Source organism: Leopardus geoffroyi, chromosome B2 (genome assembly GCF_018350155.1).
Source record: "Leopardus geoffroyi isolate Oge1 chromosome B2, O.geoffroyi_Oge1_pat1.0, whole genome shotgun sequence".
Taxonomy (NCBI): Eukaryota; Metazoa; Chordata; class Mammalia; order Carnivora; family Felidae; genus Leopardus; species Leopardus geoffroyi.
Window position 1 is genome coordinate 130037145 of NC_059332.1, and position 18965 is coordinate 130056109.

At 41.3% G+C, this 18965-nt stretch overlaps 1 protein-coding gene across 1 annotated transcript; it reads right to left on the reverse strand.

Moving 5' to 3' along the window:
• Nucleotides 1-17416: 17416 nt before the first annotated feature.
• SF3B5 (splicing factor 3b subunit 5) lies at nucleotides 17417-18724 on the reverse strand. Its single transcript, XM_045499910.1, has one exon. The coding sequence runs from the start codon at nucleotides 18018-18020 to the stop codon at nucleotides 17760-17762; it is 261 nt and encodes an 86-aa protein (XP_045355866.1). The 5' UTR covers nucleotides 18021-18724; the 3' UTR covers nucleotides 17417-17759.
• Nucleotides 18725-18965: the final 241 nt, after the last annotated feature.

An 18965-nucleotide genomic window follows, 5' to 3' on the forward strand; every position in this document is an offset into this window, starting at 1 on the left:
CCTTGTGTAGGACATAAGCCTTATTGTTCAACCTTGTCCTAGCCCTTGGTTGTCTCTCAAACCTCTGTGATTGTCCAGGCATCCAACTTTATTTTTAGTGGCTCCCAGTATCTGAGGGTGTGGCTAGACCTGTTAGTGTCCCAAAGGTGAAGAACTCAGGCAGCACCTAGATTCAGGCTCATTAGAATCCAGACCCTCTGTCAGCAGTTTGCAAATATACCTCTTCCAGGGGAAGACTGGGAGAAGACTTCTCCTTTTGCACTGAGCCCTGGGGATAATAGCCAGTTAAGAACTATTTCTTTGCTACTGTCCTGTTGAACCCAAGCCTTGTGTCCTGTTGAACCCAAGCCTCACTTGCACCAGAGCCAGACTATCAAGGAATATGACCTCTGGGTGGCAGACCCCAAATCTGGGGCAGCAGGCATGCACACAGGCTCTTCTCTTGGGACACTGATCACCTGGAGCCCAGCAGAGAGCTAGCATAATGATAGTATCACAGGCCTCCCTGGTCTCTGGATTGGATTGTAATCATCCCTGGATGTGTGTCTAATTAGAAGCCTTCCATTCAAGCCACAGCCATGAAGACAAGATAATAGGCCTCTTTTACAGAAAGACTGGGGGTGTGTTTTAGTCTGCGGTCTCTTTGCTGTGCCCTGGGTAGGGGGTAGCTGGTTGAGAAGTATTTCTTCATTTGTAACAGTCCCATGAAACCCACAATCATAAGCCTGCTGGCCACCGGGGCCATGTGATTAAGAAGTGTCCCCAGAGCAGCAGCCGTAAAAGTTGGGGTGCCAGATGAGTGTGCAAGTCCAGCCCTGGAAGACAGTAGCAACCGACAGTAAGGCAGAGGGTGAGCACAAAGATAGCGCCACTGGCCTTCATCCCCAGAGAGCACTTCAGTAGGTTTCTTGATGTGTGCCAAACCAGAAGCCTGCCCCTCATGCTGAAGCTTCAAAACGAGCAAATAGGTGTTTTTCACAGGAAGATGTGGTGTTTCAGTTTGCTGTCTCTGCACGGTGCCCTCTGGGTGGGAGCCAGCCAAGACCTATCTGTCCATATGTTACAGCTCCATGGAACCCCCAAATGCATGCCCCACAGAGCCAGGTAATAAAGGGGAGCCTCCTGGGTGGTGGCCACAAAAACCAGGGCACCAGATACATGTAGAAGCTCCACTCCGGGAAATACCAATGCTCTGGAGCATGGCAGAGGGAAAGCTCAAAGGTAGCATTCGCCTTCTGAGGTCTCTGGAGAGGATTAAGTTGGCTCTTACATGTGTGTTTAATTAGAAGCCTACCCTTCGGACCACACTTATGAAGATAAGCTATAGGCCTCTATCACAGCAAGACTGGGTGCCTCAGTTTGTGGTTTCCTCTCTGCTGTGCCCTGGGGGGGTGGTAGCTGTCTAAGAACTCTTTCTCAGTATGTTACGGTCCTTTGGGATCCATGACACTAAGTCCTGCTGGCCATTAGATCCCAGCCATCTAGAGGTGTCCCTGGGGCTGCAGCCACAAAAGTCAGGGCACCAGACAAATGTGTAAGCTGCTTTCAGGAGATACTGGTGAGCTGGAGTGAGGCAGAGGGAGAGAGTAAAGGTGGTGCCCACTGGCCTCTGTCTTTGGAGAGTGCATCAGGAAGCCCCTAGAAGTGTGCTAAACTACAAGCCCGCTCCTTAGGGGGACACCTTAAGGTAAGCAAATAAGTCTCTTTTGCAGAAAGTCTGGATGCTTTTCAGTCAGTTCCCTCTGTGCTGGGCCTGGGGTTGGGTAAGTCTGTGAGGGCCCTCTAAGTACAGTTTTCAATTCACTACAGCCTTGTGGGTCTTGTGAACGCAAGTTCTGTTGGCTTTCAAAGCTAGATGTTTGCGGGGCTTGTCCCTCAGGTGCAGGTCTTAAAAGCTGGGTTGCCAGATGTAGGGTCAAACCTTCAGCCCTCGGGGAGAAGCTCGGGGTTGTGAGTTCCCTCCTGATCGTGTGTTGACACACAAGGGGGTGAGGTTTATAGTAAAACTATGTCTCAGCCTTTTCTACCCACTTCGATGTGGATTTTTTCTTGCTCACCCAATCTGTGGGTGTTGGTAGTTACTTTTGTTTTTTTTTTCCCCCCCGGAGGAAATTTTTCCATATGTGGCTTTAGATTCAGTGTGCCTATGGGAGAATGTAAGTTCAAAATCCTCCTACATTGCCATCTTGAAATGGACTTGCTCTCCTTTTGTTATTTTCAATTCTATTTCTTTATCAGAATACTTGCTCTGTCTCATTCTCCAATGATAGGTGACAGAACTTTCTCCTGTTTCTATCCTGCCCCTTCTGCCTCCTTCGCCCTTTTCTCTCTATTCAATCCTTTCTTCATACTGATTGCAGGCTGATCTTCTAACAGTATAACTTTGAACAAGTAAATCTCTGCTCAGAAATCCCCATTACCCCAATACTCATAATATGGAGTCCAGACTCCTTTGTTTGGGATTTGGGGGTCTTTCACGATCTAGCCTCTAACACAGTGAAAACCTTCCATTCTTGACTTTCCCTGAACAACTCATTCTGGCCTCTTAAAGGGGCATCTTTCTAAAATACATACTTTTACCTGCACTTATTTTCTTGCCATCTATTCTATTTCTTCTAGAAGTACTTCTCTCTTCTTCCTTTTGGTTTACCTGAGGCACATCCTTACTGAAATGCCAAGTTCAAGACCCACTTCTTTCAGAAGAGGGTCTCTGATTACATGTGCAGCCTAATTTCAGAGACATAACAATGTGGATAAAATGTGCATTTAAAGTAAACAAAATGCAATGTGTTGCATGTAGTTGACTGTTTAACAGCCTTAGTATAAGCATCTACAGAGGATAACTATGGTTTATTTTTGTCCAGCGTCCATTCGATCTTTTCCTGATAACTGTCCCCCTCTTTCTCTCAATGGGTCTATCCCCTTGCCTACCGTGAGATTTGGTACTTCTGGAAGCTTTGGGTCCACATACAATCCAGGGATAGAATACATGATTAAGGATAAATTAGTCAATGTATTAATACCCCTGACAAGAATGATGGGTTTAGGGAAAGACTGGGATTTGAACCTGGAACTAATAGCCCCTGGAGTGACTGGTAGCCTTCAGGAAATAGAGGCAGCACCAAGGAATCAGAAATAAGAAATTAAGAGAGAGGGGCGCCTGGAAGGCTCTGTTGGTTAAGCAGCCAACTCTTGATTTTGGCTCAGATCATGATCTCATGGTTCATGGGTTCAAGCCCCCTAGCAGGCTCCGTGCTGACAGTGGAGCCTGCTTGGGATTCTCTCTCTCCCTCTATCTCTGCCCCTGCTCATGTTGTCTTTTCTCTCTCTCTCTCAAATTAAATAAATAAACTTAAAAACAATAAATTAAGAGAGAAAACCAAAGTTCTGGTCACAGGTTTAAGTCTTGGATCATAAATCACCAAGACAGAAGCATTTGGACTGGTTAGTGACATGAGCCCCTATGTTCTCTTTCTGCTTTAGATGATGGATCTCAACATCTTCTTTTGCAACTAAAACAATCCTGACTTACAACAGGGAGACAAATCCCTAGCTATAAAGATGCAATGAACAAACATTTATTACCTGCCTATCACATACCAGCACTGTGCTAAAAATGAGTAAAGTAGTCTTTCCATTCTAGCTCCTCTTGGGTAGGAAGGGACAATCCTTCACCAATCTTGCCCAGGTAAGTTTGGCGTTCTACTTGGATTCTTTTGTTCACCCTGAACGGAATAAATACAATTTCATGTATGTGGCTTAATCAGGAAGGATTTCTGTAAGCATACTATGTAACAGATAAAATTTGGACTTTATTAATCACATACTTGTGGTAAGTTCTATCCTTTTGAAAACCATAATCTCTCGTTACAAAAAATTAAGCCATGACACCAATTTAGAATATAGACTTAACATTATCTCTTAAAACCAGCAGTGCTGTTTCAAGGAAGCTGTTAGTAAAGATACTCACACAGAAATTAGAGGATAGTTTGAATTAAATACTTTTTAGGTTTATGTGCCGTGCACTACTGATATTCAAGATTCAGTTACTTGGTGGAAATCTGGAAGAGAAAATAGTCAGTAAATTAGGCTGAAGAACAAAGAGAAGATGTGCCATTCTGGGTACAACACTTGGTGTACATGTGTCGTGTTCATTTCAATGCTTAACATGGCAGAAATAAGCCAACTGATGTTGATTATTAACATGCTGGGCATATAAAATTGCATTTTAGCATTGCCACAAATAGTCTGACACCAAAATTTTCAGCAATTTAGAGTTAGTCTGAAGAAATCATACCACTTAAAGCTCATAAAAATCAGTATTATCACATACATATTTGAAAAAAATGAGGTGATTATTATTAATACTAATTGGAATTTTAAAACTCAAAGCCTAAGTGAAAACAAAGTTTCTGCAGAAATCCATACATGTATTGTATTATTATTTGAAACTTAAAAATGGACATGCACAGGGGTACCTGGGTGGCTCAGTCGGTTAAGCGTCTGACTCCAGCTCAGGTCATGATCTCAAGGCCCATGAGTTCGAGCCCCATGTCGGGCTCTGTGCTGTCAGTTCAGAGCCTGGAGCCTGCTTCTGATTCTGTGTCTCCCTCTCTCTCTGCCCCTCCCCCACTCACGCTCTGTTTCTCTCTAACAAAAAATGAATAAACGTTAAAAAAAATTTTTTTCAAACGGACATGCACATACAGTAAGAACCAATTTTTCCCTTGGTAATTGCCTAGGACCTTCTAAGGCAAAAGTAGGCTTTTATATAAATTAAAAATGATACTTTAGAGAGGCACTTGGGGGTCTCAGCCGGTTAAGTGACCAACTCTTGATTTCAATTCAGGTCATGATCTCACAGTTCATGAGTTCAAACCCCACACTCAGCTCTGTGCTGACAGTGTGAAGCCTGCTTGGGATTCTCTCTCCCTCTATCTGCCCCTCCCCAGGTTGTTCTCTCTTTCTCAAAATAAATAAAAATAAACTTTAAAAAAATGATACATTAGAATTGAAAGGGACCTTAAAGTTCTTTAAAGTAAACTAAATGTACAGCAAACTTCTCATTATAGAGGAAGGGTAAATTGAATATGTACAAACATATACATACAAATATAGGCATGAGGTAGGCCTAAGTTGATAAAGAATAAGTTTGAGGCAACAGGCTTTGAATAGCAAAGAAACTTTCTGTATAGTGATATCTACAATCTACATATCTCTATCTATGTATCTATACCTACCTATTTAGGGGTGTGTGTGTGTGTGTGTGTGTGTGTGTGTGTGTGTGTGTATGTATATATGTATATATGTATATATCCTAAAAATTAAAATAATCCTGTCAGAAATACAGAACCAGTAACACTTGTCTCCAAACATTGACTCTCTCAAGGGTGGCTATTAGGAGAAACACTGGCCTTTTACTGCATACCTCATGCTGTGGCAAAGGCATGCCCTTTGGATGGCTCTCTGGTAACAGAATCTAGACAGTTCCATCTGCCTTCCCACTAGAAATATTTCCAAGAGAACTGGCCTGGGTAAGGTTATAGCTTGTTTCTCATTATTGAATTTGTAGTGAGCAAACTTACTGGCTTCACTAGTGAATAAATTAAAAAAAAAAAAAGCACTTTTGTTAAATAAATTCACCACCCTTAATTTTTTTTTCAGAGATTTGATATAGAGGCATAAGAAACCAGCTCAAATATAATTAGTACATTAAATGTACTCAAGTACTCCTAATACAAATGAGTGACCTCTCCAACCTTCTATTATACCAACCCATAAAAGTATATAAATATTACTTAATATTCTATTTTCCATTAATAATGCTTATTGTATAAAAATAAATGTGTGTTTTCAAACTATGGAATCGTTTACAGAAATATGTCATATTTACTACCTTTAATTTTTTTTTTCAACGTTTATTTGTTTTTTTTGGGACAGAGAGAGACAGAGCATGAACGGGGGAGGGGCAGAGAGAGAGGGAGACACAGAATCGGAAACGCTCCAGGCTCTGAGCCATCAGCCCAGAGCCCGACGCGGGGCTCGAACTCACGGACCGCGAGATCGTGACCTGGCTGAAGTCGGACGCTTAACCGACTGCGCCACCCAGGCGCCCCTGTCATATTTACTACCTTAATAAATCCTGTCTCTGTGACACAAACTTCAGAGTGTGTGAAATTTAATTAGCACCACTTGTTTCAGTGTGTGAATTCTGAAGAAGTTCTAGGGCTGAGAGAAAAGGTTAAAGATGTATTAGCTTCACTACACTAATTATCTGTTAATTATCTTATCACAGAACAGCAAGAATCATGAGGAGATAAATGGGAAGGGAGATAGAACAAAAGCCAGAGAGAATACTGAAGAGAGAGAGAAAAAATGAATGTCAAATCAGCTTACAAGCTCACGAGTGTAAATATATTACTTTTTCATAATTCAGACTCTAATAATTACAGGTCCATTTAAATTAAGTAGAAGACAAGGTGCATATTTAGTCCTCTGCTACCACATTGTATTCGTCAACCCCAAAGTGGGTCCTTTCTGAGATGTATTTATCTTTGATTTCATTTTCTACTACATATCGGGGATACTTTATTTTTAGCAAAATATCCTTTCCCCAAGAAATTAAGGGCAAGAATTCCTATGTAATCTTACAAAAATGGATATTGTGAAACTGCTTATTCAATCACAAATATATTTTGAGATTTACTTTGCTTAAGTCTTTCATTTTATGTGAAATGTCGAGTTATTTGGGTATTTGATATTTTTCACATCACTTATTTATATGTCAAGTGATAGGAACAAGTGTGCGTTTCTTTGAAAGATATTGAGACTAGGGGGGAAACCTATCATGCTTATCATACTTGATAGTACTAAAATCATTTAGGTGAGGTTTTTAACACATCACAATACATCAGAGTTATATTTTGAGCCTAAAGGGTGGAAAGATGCATAATCAATCACTGTTTAAGTCCATCTCAACTTTACCCAATCTCCATTGCTTCTTGTGTATTTGCTCATGCGTTCACTTACTCATTTAACACATAAAGTTATCGAATACCCACTGTTCTAGAACTTGGAGATCCATGGGTGTACTGTGTTTTCCTTATTTAACTGTGACCTTATTTTTATCATATTTATATATCTTCTGTGCTCAGGACTGTGATTTACATGGTCTGATGATGGATTCTACTAGGTTGATGGTCAACAAATATTATTAAAGTGTCTACAGTGTGTTGGATACTAAACTACCTGGTGAACAATATCAGCTAAAATCATTGTCCGTGCTTAACAATACTTTATTACCTAAAGTTTGAGATAACCTAGTAGGAAGACACAAGTTATGAAGAGATGGCCAAGCTCTACATTGTATTCTTTTGAACTCATTTTTAGAAAAATTTCTTCCAAGGCTTATCCTTTTTTGTGTGTGTTTTTGAAAGATGGATGGAGTATGTAAGGAAAAAGGAAGGGCTCTTGACGTAGGGAGTATAGTCAATAATATTGTAATCTCTTTGGTAACACATGGTAACTAGATGTCTTGTGGGGATCGTGGGGCTTGGGGATAACTTCGTAAGGTATCAAATCACCATGATGTACACGTGAAACCAATAAGATATTGTATGCCAGTTATACTTTATAAGAAATGAGGAGATATGGGGCGCCTGCGTGGTGCAGTTGGTTAAGCCTCCGACTCTTGATTTGGGCTCAGGTCATGATCCCAGGGTCGTGGGATCAAGCCCTATGTCAGGCTCTGCACTGAGCATGGAGCTTGCTTAGGATTCTCTCTCTGCCCCTCCCCTGCTTGTGCTCACTCTCTCTCTCAAAATAAACAAATAAGCATTAAAAAAAGCTTATAAAAAATGATGAGATATATTTTATAATTCACTATTAAAGGTTAAACAAAACAAATTTAAAGAAATCCTCTTTCAAGAGGTTGGGATGATTAAAATGCTGTGTGCGTGTGGCGGGGGGGGGGGGTGGTTAGACAACAAATGAAAACAGTAGGAGGGAAAGGGGACACGGAGGAAGAGAGAGGGAGCAGCTGAGGTGGGCCCAAATGAAAAGTACAGAGTAGAAGGAGCTGCCTTATAGAGACAGTTGAGAGTCTGCTCAAGAGTCTGTCAGTCCTCATTTCAATCCACTGATTGCCTTCTTCTCCAGACTGTCAGACCCATAAAGGCTGTGACCCTGTGTCTCGGTGCCTTCATTAAGTGAATGGTTAATAGTAAAGGTTTTGAAAATAAGAACTCTACAACTTCTACATTTCAAAACACATGATACACATCTTTCCCCCAAGGAGGACACCTTGCCCACCCCTAAGGGGACATAGTGAAGGTGTTCCACTATTTGAAATAATGAAATGCTGGAAAGAGTCTAAGTGCCCTGAATCAGGCAATGGATATATAAATTGTAATATATTCCCATAGTGTAGCATTAAAAAAATAAAGTACATATCTATATCTCTCAATTGGGATATATCTCTAAAATAAAATGTGTGAAAAAAGCATAGAATTATATGTACAATATAATACTATGTACATGTATATATATACACACACACACACACACAGCATATATACAGACACACATACACACAGCATATACACAGACACAATTTTATCAAGATGTAATTCACATACCATACAATTCACTCATTTAAAGTATACAATTCAATGGTTTTGATGTTACTAATTTTTTTAAATTACAGTAAAATACATATAACATAAATTTTCCCATTAAAATTTTTTTTAAGTGTACAGTTCATTGACATTAATTACATTCACAATATTGTGCAGCCACTACCACTGTATTTTCCAAAACTGGTTCATTGCCCTAAACAAAAATTCTATAACTATTAAGCAATAATTTCCCCTTATGCCTCCCTGCTATCTCTGGTAATCACCAATTAACTTTCAGTCTCTATGAATTCACCTATTCAACATACCTCAAATAAATGGAATCATACAATATTTGTCTTTTTGTGTCTTGCTTATTTCATTAATATAATGTCTTCAAGATTCATCTATGTTGTAGCATGTACCAGAACTTCATTACTTTTTATGGTTGAACAATATTCCATTGCATATATTACATACTATATTTTGTTTATTCATTCATCTGTTGATGGACACTTAAAGACTGTTTTCACCTTTTGGCTATTCTGGAAATGGTGCATTGAAATTGGTGTACAAATATCTGTTTGAGTCCTTGCTTTCCATTCTTTTGGGTCTATACCTAGAAATGAAATTGCTAGTTCATATATAATTATGTTTAGCCTTTTGAGAAACTGCCAAATCATTTCATTGGTATATTTGTTAAAATACAAAATTACAAAACCCTTCTATAGATAGATGATAGATAGATGGATAGATAGATAGATGATAAATATGTTTGGTGCACTGGGTAAACTGGAAGAACACTTACAGAAGCTATTATTTTTGTCGTAAGGATGGGATACACATAAGGAGAGAGAAAAAACTAGGCTAGGAGTGATCAAAGGAAATAGTTTTATCTGTAATGCTTCTTTTATTTTTTAGAAGGGCTACCTATACATACATAATTTGCAGAATTATCTTTTTTTTTTTTAATTTTTTTTTCAACATTTATTTACTTTTTGGGACAGAGAGAGACAGAGCATGAATGGGGGAGGGGCAGAGAGAGAGGGAGACACAGAATCGGAAACAGGCTCCAGGCTCTGAGCCATCAGCCCAGAGCCCGACGCGGGGCTCGAACTCACGGATCGCGAGATCGTGACCCGGCTGAAGTCGGACGCTTAACCGACTGCGCCACCCAGGCGCCCCTATTTGCAGAATTATCTTAAATAGTTAAGAGGAAAGGACATTTGATAAAATATAATCAGTTGTAAATTTGAGGTAGAAGGAATATCCATGTTACATTATTCTTTGTACCTTTCTTATTTTTTTAATTAGAAAAAGACAATTTTTTTTGAGAGAGAGAAACAGAGAGAGAGAGAGAGAGAGAGAGAGAGAGTGTGTGTGTGTGTGTGTGTGTATGTGTGTGTGTGATTGGGGAAGGGGCAGAGAGAGGGAGAAAGAGAATCTTAAGCAGGCTCCACAACGGGCATGGAGCTCAGTCTCACAACCATGAGATCATGACCTGAGTCAAAATTAAGAGTCAGATGCTTAACTGACTGAGCCACCCTGGTGTCCCAAAAAAAGACAACTTTTTCTAAAATGTACATTATCACTTGATCCTCGTATTAAAATTGATGAAAGAGATAGGACCGTGATATTATCCTTGTGAAGGCAGAATTCTGAAAAGGACGGCGGTGGACCAGAACCAGAGACTAAGGCTCTGGGCTACCGGTGGGAGGGCTTGGTGAGGAGAGGGAAGCTGGGGAGGTGGGCACCCTAAACTCTTTGATGCAGTGTATCACCTCCTCTGAATATACCTACTTAATTTTCCCCCCATTCTTAATGGTATGATGACATTTCTGCTTTGAAGGCCATTGCTTTTGTGGGGCAACATGGACGAAGAAAGGATAAGGTTCATTAAAGCAGAAAGATAGCATGATAAGAGAAAAGGCTGGGAGACAAGATAAGAACTGAGAACAGTGGCTAGGAAATGAGCGAAGTGGAGAAAAGAAGGGATTCTGAGGTCATGCAGATCAAAGAGACAGAGGTTCAAAGGGCCATTTGTAGCGGACCATTTGTGCCGTGTGAGAGATGAGATGTATTCTTCCATGTCCTGGTGTCCTACCAGTGCCCCTCACCCTTTCTCAGTTTTCACTACTTCTGTGCTAAGTGATTGAGTGGGCAGCTATGTGTGATGTGTATGTTGCATGTAAAGAAAATGAAGGACATGGCGAGTCTGAAAGGAATGTGGGATGTGAGATAAAAAGCCAGTTAAATTAAGAACAAATTATCATCTCTCTAAAGTGGAACAATTGTTGGCTGGTGTATCACTCACTATTGATCCCTGATCAGTATACATTGTCCAGAAATAATAAAATTAGAGAACAAAAATGTCCAAATTCCTCAAAAATGTTGTTTTTTTTTTATGCACTTGCCCTGGAAAATAAACTTAATAGCTTTGTAACTAATTTGTACAATATATGTCTCTTTTCTTTCTAATATCTTAAAGTTGCTAGTCCCGGAGAGATGAAAAAAAATCAGAGCTGAGAACTAAGAATGCTTTACTCACAAAAGGTATTCATTTTCAGTTGAGGGAATTACAATCTAAGAAGGAAAGGGAAGTTATCTGTGGCTATGAGTTCCATCTACACATTGCCACCAAATTCATTTTCCTCATGCCCAGTGTTGAATACATTTCTCTATTCAAATTTCTTTCCTTACAAAAGCAGTATATCCCAAAGGTATTTCTCAGAATCATCTTTCCAAGTGTTTCTTGAGGAAAGAAAGTCCAAGATCAAATAAGTTTAGGAAGTGATGAGTTAAGAAAAATTTCTTACTGCAGAACTTAAAAAAAAAAAAAAAAAAAACCAAACCTAATCTGAAGCATGAATCTCCAAGCAGTGGGACATTTCTGAAACTTATTTGACCAAGATATTCCCCTCTCTTTATTCCCCCTTCCCCAGCCCCAGGTCTATAACTTTTTATGGAATTAGAATTCTGCAAAACATAGTTTTGGAAACATTGACCTACCCTATGAGAGCCTGGATCCTGGAACCAGATCTGAGTGTAAGTGCCTTAAAACTTAACTAGCTCAGTGATACTTAGCAAACAATTTAAGTTTTCCTGTGTCTGTTTGCTTACTGGTAGAATGGGATAATAACCTTCCCAGGGTTGTTGTGAAGATTTATTGAGATAATATATAAAAGTTTTGGGCACATAGTGAGTACTCAGCAAACAGTAGCTGTTACCTCATTGTTATTTTGGAATTTGAAACTTAACTTGCTTTTCCAGCCTTATGAAAAAAGCAGGAGCCAGAGTGGGAAATCTTATAACCCACAAGAAGTTAGTGAAAGTAATGGAAAGGTTTTAAATAGGAATGAGTGGTTTGAATTCTCCCACCCTTGCTAGGACAGCTGGTATGATCTCCAGAGGCTCATAATGCCTTGCCATTGTCTTAACACATACAAATCCTACTTCTCACTCAAGGTCCTACTTATCACTCAAGCCTCTTTCTTGACAATGTCTTCATTTACTCCCTCACTGGCAGTTTGCAATCATGTCTTCTTGTAAATTCTATAGCCTTTTTTCCCTATATCTTTCTTCAGCACTTACCAGTTGCTATGACAAATGGAGTTGTTAATGTGCTGCTGTATTTACTTCCCTAACAAGCATCCTTTTAAGGGCAGGGTCCACATCTTGTCTCATCTTTGTTTTTTGTTTTTGTTTTGTTTTAAATTTTTTTAACGTTTATTTTATTTTTGAGACAGAGAGAGACAGAGCATGAACGGGGGAGGGTCAGAGAGAGGGAGACACAGAATCTGAAACAGGCTCCAGGCTCTGAGCTGTCAGCACAGAGCCCGACGCGGGGCTCAAACTCACGGACTGTGAGATCATGACCTGAGCCGAAGTCGGCCGCTTAACCAACTGAGCCACCCAGGCGCCCCACTTGTCTCATCTTTGTAAGCGTAATACAGGGATTTGTAGTATTCACTACATACTTGTCAAATTAAAAACATGCTATCACCTTACAGTTCACAAAGTGGCTTTCAAACTACAACATCACTGTAAATAAATATAGAAAGTTGAGGGGCGCCTGGGTGGCGCAGTCCGTTAAGCGTCCGACTTCAGCCAGGTCACGATCTCGCGGTCCGTGAGTTCGAGCCCCGCGTCAGGCTCTGGGCTGATGGCTCAGAGCCTGTTTCCGATTCTGTGTCTCCCTCTCTCTCTGCCCCTCCCCCGTTCATGCTCTGTCTCTGTCCCAAAAATAAATAAACGTTGAAAAAAAAAAAATTAAAACAAAAAAAAAAAAAGAAAGTTGATTTTCTCCAATTAGCAGAAATCTGTAAGTCTGGAGCTTTTTCCAAGAGTAGTTTCTATCAGAGCATTATTTGCTGCCCTCCTGTGTTTGATAAGAGTATTATTTTTTACCAGAACTATAACAAAAAAAAAAAAGAGTACCAGGCTCAATAAAATATATTTGGACTGCACTTTGTTTACTTTCAGAACCTTGAATGAATTTTTTCCCATACAAATTATTTTTCCTTTTCCCATTAAAATTACCTGCATTCAATACATTTCAAGCTACATTTTTTACTTAGATCTATATGGTATGTAAGAACTTTTCATATTGGTCTGATACTCCTTCTACTAAATCTAATGTACTAAGCTTTTTATATTTCCATTTTTTTTTATCTGAGACAAGAACTAATCTCAAACTATTCTAATGTGATTTTTATATATTAGACCTGCTTGGGCAACTGTATATTTAAGACTGTACTTTGGAGCTAGAAAGACCTGGTTCAGATCCTGACTTAGCCACATAGTAAGTAATTGTATAACCTTGGATAAATTTCTTGTTTGACACTTTTTCCTCTATAAAACAAAGGTAATACCGCTAAAACACTTAGCACATCATAAAAGCAATCAATATGTTAGCTATTATTACTATTTAGGAAGCATGTTTTCAAACATCTTTTTTCTTTAGAATTACCTATTTTGGTGAAGTTGAAGACTGCAAAAGGACATGAATTAGAATGGACCCGGTGTATTATCTGGATTAAGTTCTGTCTTTCCATATTCAACACTCAATATTTATCGAACACTTGTGATGTGCCAGGCACCATTCTAAACACTTACCCTTGTACAACTTAACAATATAAATCCTACCACTTCAGGGGCACCTGGGTGGCTCAGTTGGTTAAGTGTCCCACTTTGGCTCAGGTCCTGATCTCACAACTCGTGAATTCAAGCCCCACACCGGGCTCTGTGCTGACAGCTCAGAGCCTGGAACCTGCTTCAGATTCTGTGTCTCCCTCTCTCTCTGACCCTCTTCTGCTCACACTCTGTCTCTCTCTCTCAAAAATAAATAAACATTAAAAAAAATTAAAAAAAATAAATCCTACCACTTCATGACATCTTTCGCTAAGTTATTAACTTTCTTTTAAATTCTTGCAGTTCTTAATTGTGCACATTACTTACTGGATTTTTTTTTTTTTTTTTTTTTTTTGAGAGAGAGAGAGACAGAGACAGAATGTGAGTGGGAAGGAGCAGAAAGAGAGGGAGACACAAAATCTGAAGCAGGCTCCAGGCTCTGAGCTGTCAGCACAGAGCCCGATGCAGGGCCTGAACTCAACTGCGAGATCATGACCTGAGCTGAAGTCGGAGGCTCAACCGACTGAGCCACCCAGGTGCCCCTGGGTTCTTCATACAAGCTACCCCATACTATGTATCCAGTCCCTTCCTCTCTATCTCCAGTGCAGGTTGTCACCTCTCCTGGTTTGCTGTCCTGCTATAGCCTCCAGTTAGGGATGGGGGCTCACCCTCATGCCACTTTGTAAACCTTTATCAAGTTTTTTAAGGATGGGGACTTAAAACTTGAATCTCTCCTACTCTCGAACGTGAGCTGGGGGAAAAGGCATTAGTGTGGATACTTTTATTGGATTGCTGACAATCACAGTCTATTTTCTGTTACCCCACTTCAGTCTATTCTCAACACAGCAGCCAGAAGGACCCTCTGAAACAGTGCATTGTTTTCTTAGAAGTGATGTCTCTCTTCATTCATTTCTTGAGAAAATGCCTGCCAAATACTCAAGTCTAAATAACCATAGTTCAATCTACTGTCTGTTTTGTTTTGTTTTTTTTTTCCAAGCAAAAATGATGGGAAAGGATTTCAGGGAATCTGTGAAGTTAACACTTTTCATAATACTGAGGTTTGCCATTGTTAGCCACTTCAACACTCGTACAGATGATAAAAAGCAACAGAAAGTAAACTAGCAAATCTGCACGAATCAAGGTAGTGGCACCACACTATTGGCAGTCTTCGTATTTTCCACTGCCACGCGCTCTTAATAAAAACAAACAAAACCACAAAGTCAACTCAGTTTCACTTAAAAATGTACTCTCTGCAGTAAAAAGTAGTAATTTTATGAAATATTAGTCCTTGAGGACACATCTTTTGAAAGGTTCATGTGGCAAAATTGGTGGTATGCATAAAGCGTTTCTGCTGCTTCCAAAGGACGATGGTTTTCTCAAGGAAAAGCACTTATTATTGGAGTTACAAACTGAACTGGCTTTCTCCCCGCCCCCACTCAAGGAAAACCATTTTACTTGAACGACTGACAAACCATAGTTACTCAGAATTGGGTATTCAGCAGACATTTTCTTGAAAATGAACCGAGTGGGCCTGTTGCTTCAAGGACAACAGAAGACAGTATTTGCTACCAGTGATCACAGTGAAGCTATCAAGCAAAACTTAAAATTGTTTAAAACTTACACCATCACTGTGAGTTTTTCAGCTTCCCAATACCATGAGACTTTCCTAATGACATCAGTGGTTATATAAATAAATGTGATTTTTTGATGTATAACTAAATGTGTCAACATTGGAAGGCCTCTGTAACTCAGTGAGCCAATACTTTCCAAACAACAGATGCATGCTGTTACAAAATCATATATGGGTAAAGGATCCTTTCAGAGTTCATGACAGATAAATGAAGAATGAAAAATAACAGAATTTAACATAACAGAATGAACAGAATGAAAAGTTCATTGATCAAAGTCCATAACTTTTAAGAAATTACCACTTGTTGGGGTTTTGCTAGAGAATTAAAGTAAAGCCACAATTATTTGAAAAGGCTATCAGAATATTCCTCCCTTACCACATATTTATGTGAAGTGGACTTCTCAAACTTCAGCCAAAACTTCGTATCACAGGGGTGCCTGGGTGGCTCGGTGGGTTAAGCGCCTGACTCGATTTTGGCTCAGGCCATCTCACAGATCCAGGAGATCACGCCCTACGTCGGGCTCTGCACTGGCAACATGGAGCCTGCCTGGGATTCTCTCTCCTAATATTAATAAACATTCAAAAAAACTTCATTATCACAAGAGTTTGAATACAGAAGCAGATAGGAAACTCCAGTTGTTTTCTATTAAGCCATTGAAGACATCTGCAAACTAGTTTTTAAAAAAAAGCCATTCTCACTAAATTAGTTTTGGAAAAATATTAGTTATTTATCTTTAAAAATATTTATTTTGAGAGAGAAGAGTGCAAGTGGGGAAGCAGTTGAGAGGGAGAGAGAATCTCAAGCAGGCTCTATGCTCAGCACGGGGCTTGCTAGATGCTGGGTCAATCTCATGCACGTGAGATCATGACCTGAGCCAATATCGAGAGTTGGGCACTCAACCAACTAAACAAACCACCCAGGCACCCCTTTTTAAAGTTTTTCACAAGGTTTTTTTCTAACATGTAATGGTTTTATTATTATTTTTACATGAATTAGTAAACCTTTTAAATTTTTGTTTTAATTTCTTATTTGGTTAGTATCAACAACTATAAGCCTCACAGACTATGGGTTGGGGGTGTGTGTGTGACGGGTGGTCTTCAAGAATTTTTAAGAATGTAATCAAGTCCCAAGGCCAAATTGTTTGAGAATTGCTGATCTAAATTACATCAGATCACATTACTTAATAAAACTGTTACTCCCAATGACTCCCCATTTCCTTCAAGTCCTTGCGTTGGCCTACCAGGCTCTATTCTTATCTGTTCCTCCTCCATTACCTATCCCTCTATTCTTCTCCTTGCTCACTCCCTCCAGCCATATTTGCCTCTTTGCTGTTCTTCCAGTAAGCCAGACAAAACATTATTAGGACCACTGCACTGACAGTTCTCTCTGCCTAGTAAGCAATTCCCACAGTTTTCCACAGGGCTATTTCCCTCCCTTCCTTAAAGTCTTTGCTCAAGTGTAACCATCTCATTAGTCTAACATAAGCATCGTGTTTAAAACTGCAAACCTACTGCTACTCCCATCCTGCACAACACCTTCTAATACTTGCCTGTTTATGTCTACAGTTGGCGCAGTCTCCCTCGCCCAAGTACAACATAAGCTCTAAAAGCATAGCGAAATGCCCACCACATAGAGCTCAACAAATATTTGTTGAATGCTGAATGAAAGAACTCGTTTGACAGCCTGTTACTTTTCACAGTCCCAAGGATGCAACTTGCATGGATAGGAGTGGGCAATGCTAGCAAAGATTTTTTGAATGGAAGAAAAAAACGAGGGTGGGATACAGTGATCAGAAACCTCAATACTGAAGGCATTAAGGGTCTGAAAAAAGCTCTTGGAAGAAGTCAGGGCTGGGGAATATTATAAAGGTTGTGCAAGGCGGACTTAACTGTCTGGCAATGAACTGGCCCTGGGCTCAACCCCGCCACCGCTCATCCCCTTCTCCACTTCCCATACCTCCAGCCTCTCCCGTCTCCTACGAAACCAAAGTCCCCAGAGCCCTCCCTGGACCCCTCCACCCGAACACAAGTAGTCCACACCAAGTGACTGAAAAATTTCTAAACTTTATAGAAAAAGCAACGACAACAATCAACTAGCCAAAAACGAGCCTCCATATTCCGTCTCATTCCAGTGCCTTCTCCCCTCTCTGGCTGGCTTCAGGATCTCTCCACCGTCTCAGTTCTCAGGGGTCCTGATGGTATCCCAGCGCTGTGTTCCAAAGGGTCCACAGGACGGCGGGTCAGGCGGGACGCCCTCGGGTAAGCACTTCTGCACTAGGAAAGCACGAAGAAATAGGAGCCATGGAGAATCGGTCCACTCGGTACAGGAACAGGCGGGAATGACGGCAAAAAGGGAGGAACTCAGGAGATGCTCCCGCACAGCGGTCTCAGTTCTCCTCCGGCTTGTCGGCTGGTGGTCCGCAAGGCTGCAGCATTTTCTCCATCAAGTTGAAGCGGACTCGCGCTTTGCTCTCATTCTCCGCAATGGCAAAGTAGTTCAGAAGGTCGAAGTGGCCCATGTAGGAGCAGTAGGAGTCGCGGTGCTGGTTCACCAGCCATTCCCACTTGGTGGTGTCGGCGTGACCCGTGCCGATGTACTTGGACTGCAGGTGCTCCAGCTGACTGTGGATGGTGTAGCGGTCCGTCATCTCGCCGCTTTCCCTTTGCTCCCAGGTCAGAGGCCGCAGATGAGAACCAACAGTTCTAGATTTTCACGCGGGAGACAGGCCGCGGCAGGGAACCCACAGGCCCGCGCAGTCGCAGACGAATGGCGTCACAGCGACGAAGTTGCGTGGACTCGCGGTCCTAGGGCTCAGAAGCGGAAGCGGCTGTGTTTTTTGCCCTGCAATTGGAGTTGCCTAGGCGATACTACACGTCGACCGCCCCCCCAAAGAGAGCCCCGCCCCCCTCGTAGAGCGTTGCATTATGGTTCAGTTAGTGAGCCTTTTACTAATAGGGAGCTTTGCATGCTGGGACCTGTGGTCTCTGAGGGTTCGTGCACGTCCGTTTCTGGGAACGGTCGTCGCAGTTTACAAGGCCGCCGGCGGCCTAATGGAGTGTGGTGTAGGGGAGGCGGGGAGCATCCTTAGAGGTTGAGAGCTGAGAAGAAATGGGAAGCTCAAGTAGGACGGGGCCACAGGCAACTGTGAAAATAAAGTCGGTATAATTTTGGTTTCGGAACGAATGTGGCGGCGTGGCAGTCCCTTCACAGCCGGGGGTGGGTGACCCTGAAATCAGTCGCCGCCGAGTTCTGGCCCCAACTCTGTGTCGTGTAAGCTATGTGGAGTGAACGTTATTTCAACGTTTGCAGGGCCGCCGTTTCCTGCCCGGTGACCGAAGTGCTAAACCAGTTCTGACACGTTCCGGCTCCTCACCAAGCCCCTCCTTCCTCTCCGGCTTCTTAATTTGATAGTCTCCCTCCAGCCCCTCGCCCCACCCTACACACCCCCCGCCTGTATTTCTCAACATTCCGTGCAGCTCGCCTGTCCAATTCTTTGTACTAGCTGTTCCCTCCGCTCGGAATGCTTTTGTTCCCTTGGCTAACGACTTCTCTAAGTCAGCTCAAAAGCATCTCCTTGAAATCGGCTTTGGCC